At 31.2% G+C, this 7856-nt stretch overlaps 3 protein-coding genes across 3 annotated transcripts; 1 reads left to right on the top strand and 2 right to left on the bottom strand.

The window, feature by feature from the left end:
- Window positions 1-237: 237 nt before the first annotated feature.
- Window positions 238-717, bottom strand: LOC135950413 (uncharacterized). The gene has a single exon (XM_065499958.1). It carries the CDS (start codon window positions 715-717, stop codon window positions 238-240), a length of 480 nt encoding a protein of 159 aa, XP_065356030.1.
- A 1791-nt stretch (window positions 718-2508) lies between these two features.
- On the top strand, window positions 2509-4272 carry Lrr47 (Leucine-rich repeat 47). Its single transcript, XM_065499396.1, has 2 exons — window positions 2509-3264; window positions 3329-4272. The coding sequence occupies exons 1-2, from the start codon at window positions 2692-2694 to the stop codon at window positions 4028-4030; spliced, it is 1275 nt and encodes a 424-aa protein (XP_065355468.1). The 5' UTR covers window positions 2509-2691; the 3' UTR covers window positions 4031-4272.
- Window positions 4273-4410: 138 nt separating this feature from the next.
- Window positions 4411-7520, bottom strand: LOC135949934 (malectin-B). The gene is made up of 3 exons (XM_065499397.1): window positions 7419-7520; window positions 6737-7306; window positions 4411-5773 (listed from the first exon to the last, which is right to left on the bottom strand). Exons 2-3 carry the CDS (start codon window positions 7124-7126, stop codon window positions 5156-5158), a joined length of 1008 nt encoding a protein of 335 aa, XP_065355469.1. The 5' UTR covers window positions 7127-7306; window positions 7419-7520; the 3' UTR covers window positions 4411-5155.
- Between the last annotated feature and the right edge of the window lie 336 nt (window positions 7521-7856).

Below are 7856 nucleotides of genomic sequence, written 5' to 3'. Positions count from 1 at the left end.
TTTTTTGGAAAAAGAATCTATGCCAAAAAAAAATTTTAATGAAAAAAAAATTCGGGTTAAAAATATTTTCCCGATTTTGATCCATTGTTGGTCGAACTTACTATATCCATATATACATCGTTGCAATGGACTTTGAAATATCTATCATTAGATATCCATATTGTCTATATTAATGACTTAGTAATCCAGATATAGATAAAAAATTGGCCAAAAATCGAGGTTGTCCCGGTTTTTTCCTTATATCTCAGCCATTTGTGGGCCAGCACTTAGGGGATGACCCCTACCCATGCAATGCATTATGTATACTAGGAAAAGGGAGTAGTGTTTGTGGACATTCAATTTGAGTGTAGAGCGTCCTCTACGGAAGCCATACTGGCGTTCGTTAAGTAAATTGTTGGACTGTAAATATTTAACCAGATGGTAGTTTGCCATACTTTCCATAACTTTGCTATTGCCAATTGCTATTGGATTATAATTTTCAGTGTTGTTAGCCGCGCCTTTTTTAGGAAATGGCGTGACATTTTCAACTTTCCAATATACAGTAAATACGCCGGCACGGTATGAAATGTTGAAACGGTTAGCTAATGGACGAGCTAACGTCAAAGAGCACTGCTTCAAGACCAGTGCTGGTATGACATCTGGCCCAGGAGGCTTATTTACGTTGAGATCCGATAAAACCCTTTTTACAGCACGAGCTTGAAAGAATATATCTGGCATATATCACTAATACTCTTGCGAGTTCGGGCACTGCGGTTACTATTGAGAAAAAAAGGCCACGGCAAGTGAGAATTACTTGCGAATAATTGAGCTAAAAGGTTAGCTTTATCGACCGGGTCAGTGAATGTTTGGTCATGCTTTAAAAGAGTCGGAATGGGGAACTAGCATTATCCTCTACTTTTTTAACGAATGGCCAAAGCTTATACAATGGCACCATTGTCAACCCATTTATAAACAAACAAAAATTCGAATTAATAATATTGAAAATCAAAAGTGAAACAAAATTCGAGAATAAATTAAATAAAAAATGGATAGCGACATTTCAATTAATGAAACCTGCATCATAGATTGCAGCTATGAGCCAATTGACTTGACTTTTCTTATCCAGTCACCAACAGACTCTGGATAAGAAAAAAGTCAGGCCAAGGCACTGATGAACAATTTCAAATTGATTGTTTGAAATGATTTAACAGTTCTAGCCATGTCTAACAATGGATCTAGCAATTTTTTAACAAACTGACAACAAACCATGTGAACTGACAAACTATGTATGTATGTATGTATGTTAGCAGATAAATATTTATTGTCTCACAATTGTCTGGCAATGAAATTTTAAGGTTTTCTTCAATAACTTCGCCAGCAATGGTCTAGATTAAGTGAAGTTACAATCATGGAGGATATATACATACATACTTCGGTCTTCACATATGAAATGTAGTTAAATATGCAAACTTTCCCCCATATGCATAAACAGTTTATAAATTTATCAAAGGTTTATAAAACTGATTTGGTATGGAAATTTTGTTTAATAAACCTTTGATAAATTTATAAACTGTTTATGCATATGGGGGAAACCCCCATATGACTCTACTTAGAAAACATTTTGGGAAGATTTCTCCCAAAATATTTCTTGAAAAATAAGAAGCCATCGAAAATTTGTTATCATTATACATACCTAATAATACTTTATTTGGCATCCTCAATTGGACTTCTTAGCGGACAACTGAAAAGCGTTTAACCATGAAACGTTTCAATATTGGCGGATTATTGCTGGTCTGTTACTGTTAGTCGAAATCTTCAACCGAATCCAAGAGGACAGCTATAAGAGGGCATACAAAACTGCAACTAAATTTGAAATGCAATTATTGTTTTGGTATTCAGCATGTAAAACGGTTTTTGGAGGAATAAAGAATAGACAAACCATGAAATTGGAATAACAGTTCCTATTGACTTAATCGTTCTTGAAAAACGTGACCAAATATCTCCCATTTGTTGGGACTATCCGCTTTCTTAATGTTTATATGTTTAATGTTTCATTCACATTAACGATTTCTGTTATTGTACGAACTGGCTTCAAATATTTTTTTTTTCTAATTTTCAATTCTAACCACTATTAGGTTAGGTTTGAGAAGCATTGTAGTATTTTACTATACCAATGTAATAAATTTAGTGCTTCTCATATAATGCATATTTGATCAAGGCATAAAATTAATTATTATAGATATAAATAATAGAACACATCTTTGAACAATTAAACATTTTCCCAAAAATATATTAAATTCTATTATTTAACAAATTTACTATTATAAAAGTAGTAGATTTTGTTCTAAATAAGTAGGAGCTTTTTATTCAAGTTTTGAAATAGTTGGTATCACTAATTATTTAAACAGTTTGAGAGTCTCGGAAAAAACAAAAACAACTGAACAGCTGTTTCTAAAAGAAAGAGAGAAAGAACACAACTGAGAACCATTGAAAAATAAAAACAACAAAAATTTTTTGACATTTCACAAAAGAAAACAAAAACTCGCAGAAAAGGCGGATTTTTTTTATTTATTTGCAAAAATTTGTTTTATTATTAAATGGAAACGAATTAAATCTTTTGTTTAATTGTGAATAATAACTAAGAAACTCCTTGTTGTGGAAAACAATATAAATACAACAACAAATGTTTTAAAGGCGAAATTATCAAACGCAATGAAAATACTCTGTGAAACACAAGTACTAAATCGTCTGACACAGACGAACAAGGCGCCTCGTATGGTTAAAGCCACCTTGGCGGTGGGTTTCAATACCTCCGCCAAGGACAGTAATGGTGAATGTAAAAAAGACCTGGAAATTATACATTTTACTCCACAGGAGAAGACGGGTAAACGATATAAAGTAAAAAACAATATCGAGAAAATGTTTACGAAATTTCTCAAAGATGGCAAAGCTACTATTAGTTTTATACAGCCGGCGGAGAATTTAATGATTAAGTGTGATCCCATACAGTTGAAGGGTTTTCTGCAGACCTTAAAATTGGGTTTGGAGGGCAAAGATTCGATAAATTTGAGAATGAATATAGCGGCTGCCACCGCGATACCACTGAAGTCTCAGCCGCAAACCAAACTGTCGGTTTTAAATAGGGGAGATTATCCGACAAAGGGTTTTCCTAGGACTTTAAAGTCCCTGACTATTTCGGGCATACAATTGTGTAAGGTGACCTTTGAAATATGTTCATTAAGAAATTTGACCATGCTGAATTTAAGTTTTAATACTATAGAAAAGGTAATTGAATATTTATAATTGTTACAGTTAACAAACTTTTTAAATAATTTTTGCAATTTTTTAGATTCCCGACGAAATGGGTAGATTACAATTGACTGAATTACATTTGCACAATAATAATCTGGGTGATAAAAATTGCTGGCAATGGTTGCAGGGTAGAAATCTGCAAGAATCCTTAAGAGAGCTAGATCTCTCTGCCAATAAATTGGAATATTTTCCACCGGTTTTAATTAAATTAGAAAAACTGGTGACTTTAAAAATCAACAACAATCTCCTGAAACGCATACCCTTTGGAGTAAGGCGCATGCGCAGCTTAAGGTATCTGCATATGTCTTCGAATCAATTGGAATCGCTGCCGGCAGCATTTAACAACAATCGCTTAGAAATGTTAGATGTGTGGGGCAATAATTTCCAGCCTCAAAAAGAATACGATTTGGATAATAAACTAGCAAATCCCACCTGCTCATCAGTACAAAGTCTAAACACAGCCTCGCCCTTATGGCTGTTGGCCTCACGTTCCGTGTGTCAACATAAATTGCCTTATTCATCGGCCACTTTGCCTTGGATTTTAGTTGATATACTATCGGAGGCGCCCAAATGTGCCTGTGGTAAATTGTGTTACGGAGATGCGGTGTTGGAACGTGCTGCCATGGCCACTTTTGAAAATGTCAAGAATCTAGTGTTCAGTCGAGATCGTTTGATCTATGCCGATATTGTTTTATGTGGTGCACAGTGTGGGGGTCGAAAACAAATCGTGGCTTCATAGTCTTAGTTTTAATCACATTTTTATTTCACAAAACAGAAACAACCATTGTTTTAGTTATTGTTTTATTTAATCATCAATTTCAATTATTTAATCATTCTTTTAATTTAATCATTATAATTTCTAGTTTTTATATGAAGTGTAATTCGTTTTTTAGTTTTTTAAATAATAGGAATTTGCTTTTAAATTTGAGATATTGAATAAACTGAAAATACACGTATTCATAAACAAAATGTAAATTAAAAGGATTTTATTTATTGTATATAAATGTCGGATCATCATAGTGGACTAATACTCCATATAATACTTGGCTTTGGTTAATAAAATCAGTTCTAATTCTGAGATATCTTTAAAAATGCCATCTTAAGAAAAACTCAAAATACTTTATTAGTTTTTTTTATTCAACATTATTTTCTCTTCAATTTATTTAGCTAAATTTAAATACAATTTTGTAATAAATTTATAAAACAAAAAGCTCGCTAATAAACAAAAATATTGTTTATTTTTCCAAAACAAAATTAAGTGCAATATAAATTTGTGCTTTAATAAATTAGTTTGTAAAAAAATTAAATATAAACCCTAATAAGGAACATTAAAGTATAAAAAAGTGTCTCTTTAAGAATAATATTACTAGAAAATAATAAAAAAAAATTAAATGCTAAGTACTTAACAGAAGTCATTATCATGTTTAAGTAACAAATAATGATTCAAACATTAAACAAAAGACCATATATAAATAGAGTAATATTTAGAGTTTGAACGGAAAAAGGTCTAATTAAGTATAGAAGTTTATATCAGTTGAATTTAAGTAACATTTTTTTAAAACTATCGAATGTGTATTAATATTTTGTTAGTATACAATATTTAGAGACATGTTTGCTATTGAATATTAGTGCAAATATTGCATTTATTATTTTCAATTTTATTACCAACTTTTTTTCCGTTCAAACTCTTTATAACACAATAAAAATTTGTGCGTTACAAACATAGTAAACAAAGAACACAAAACAGCAAATACAGCCACGCTGGCTTGCGGACTCTTTCACCACAGCTTGGAAATAAAGTAAATCGATGTTTAAATAAAGCTAAAGATAAGACAAGTCATTCGAAATCACCGGCTTAATCAACTCATAATTTACACAGACAGAAGAGCAGAGGTATAAAACAACCGATTGCTATAAACACTGGCATTAACACCATGGAATCGTCCATAGTGTAAGGATTCGGTTGGCGGGGACCACTTGTTTTACTATTTTTACGATTATCCGTAAATGACAAATCGAAATCATCTTCTTCATCGTCAACGATCAACGTGTTATCCTCCTCTACAGGTGGTGTGGGAATTTTCTTTTCTTCTGTTATGGTTTTCTTAACCTTTGCAGATTTCTTTGTTGTGCTGGCAGTTGTTGCGGGCATTCTCTCTGTAATTGGCTGCTCAGTTACTTCATTAAAGTCACCATCTTGTATTACAGCATCATTGTGTAGGGGTTTCAATTTGGGTATTCTATTGACATCGCCTTTGAATAGGACAAAGGCATTTATTTTGGGATTGTCATAGGAACCCTTAATGAATTCCAAACGCACAATATTGTTGCGAATATCGGAAATTTCATCTTTATAGTGTAACTTTCCTCGCGTAACAGTAAAGTAGACATATTCATCGTGGGCTGTGCCGCGACCCACTTGTGCAAAAATGTCCAGATTGGAGACCACTTCATGTTTGCGATTTAGTACCACATCGAAAATCTGTAATATTAAAATAGAAAATTTTATTTTTGATTTAAAAATTCTAAATGATTTCGAAAATCACTTAAATAAAGAAATCGAAAAAAGCCCAAAATTAGGCAAAGTTTGGAAACTCGAAATTAAGTTCGAATTCTTAAAATCTTCCGAAATTGGATCTATTTCCAAAAAAGCATAAAATTTTACAATTTTTTTGTAAATTAAAATAGAAAATAGAAGAAAATTTTAATTTAGTTTTCAAAAATTCTAAATAATTTCGAACATTCCAAATTAGATTGAATTTTCGAAAACTAATTAAATCTAATTTTATTTGCTTTTGAAAAAAAAATTTTTAAATTTTAAAAAAAAGTCGAACAAAACCAAAAATTTGGTGAAGTTTGAAAATATGAAAATAAGTTCTAAAATTTTAAATTATGTTCTAATCTTCCAAAATGTAGTTCTATTTACCATAAAACAAAAATTCATGTAATTTTTAATAAATTTTAGAGTTTTCGTGAAGTTCGAAATCTGATTCAATTTAGACATCCAATTATAATAATAATTTCAAACTTAATCTGTGAAATGTTGATTAAAATTTTTAGTTTTATATTTTAATTCAAATTCAATGCAAGTGTTCGAAATTAATTTCGAATTGGAAAAACTACTAACTGACACCCAATCTCAAAGATCTAAGTCTCTAATCTTTGAGATTGGGTGTCATGGTGTAATTTTTCCAATTGGAAATTAATTTGAAAATTTTGAAAATTCCAGTTTCAAAACTTGTAAATGTAATGTAAAATTTGTTATTTTGAAAGTTAGAATTTTGAAAAATACTTTAAATTTTAAAAATTTTAACCGAATTTTTTCTTAAGAAATTTATATTTTTTTCAAAACAATTTCCGAAAGTGTAATTTAAATAAAATTATCCAAATTTTATTTTAAATAATCTATGAACTTTTTTAAAACTTCCCTCCCGTTCCCACTCACCTTCATATTTGGTTCATTAAAATAGACCTCGCAGAATTTCAGTACCAATGCATATTCACCATCCCCCTCCAAGGGTAAATCATAGCCAAAGGTTGCAGTGTGATAACGTTCTGTGCGATACAAAACCTCATCTTGCTCGGGCACCCGTCCAATAATCAATAAATGATTGCCATAATCGGAGGCGGTGCCCACATTCAAAGGATCCGATTCATAGTGAATACTATGTTTGTCTATATGATCATAACCACCGGAATTAACTGCATAGATAACTTGTAGACTATTATCTTTATCATCGGCAGCATTAGTTGTTGCAATGCAATTGCTGCTTATCAACAGCAACGACCATGAAAAAGTCAATATTATTAACCTTTTGCTTAAACGTGTCTTCATGATTAATAGAGCTCTATATTTAAACAATTAGCTATAGTTTTATTTTCGAATTGCTACTGTTAAACAATTCTAGCTGCCTTCGTGGCTTTTCTCGATGCTATTTTTATAACAAGCTGTTTAGGGTACGTGTTCCTTTTTTCAAATTTCTGCTGAAGTTGCAATTTTGCAGGTGTACTGTAACTGTAAAAATGCAATAAAGTTATAGTTGTCGATTGTGGCAATTTTTTAATGAAATTTTTGTAAAATTATTGATTTTTTCATTCACTTTTTTTGGGGAAAAATTATTGTTTACCTTTTTTTCGGCGTGCTAGGTCAAATAATTTTTTTTTCGGCAAATTAAAAAGAAAATTTTGTTGATAATCGGTCAGCTGGTAAATGTTTATGGTGTTTCACAACAAACAGACTGGGTATGTTTATGGTGTTTCACAACCAGCAAATTGTGTATATATCAACAAGACATAGAGTTACCAGACTCCCCGGTAATTGTTTTGTGTAAATTAACATTCATTAACAGAGAAGTGATGAATCACAAATTCGGTCAAACATTTATATATATTTGATTTCAAAACGATGGGGGATATATTTATTATGTCATTATGTTTTTAACATATCTAAATATTTGTCGTAGAAACAAAAAGTATATATTTCCTCAACGTATGGATACATAACATCGTTTAAATTTGATCTGTATTCAATTCCAGTCATGATATCTTTAGTGATATGAGTTGGA

Source organism: Calliphora vicina, chromosome 2 (assembly GCF_958450345.1).
Source record: "Calliphora vicina chromosome 2, idCalVici1.1, whole genome shotgun sequence".
NCBI classification, from domain to species: domain Eukaryota; kingdom Metazoa; phylum Arthropoda; class Insecta; order Diptera; family Calliphoridae; genus Calliphora; species Calliphora vicina.
Note: the sequence above shows the minus strand (reverse complement) of the source record. Positions and strands in the feature narration are given on the sequence as shown.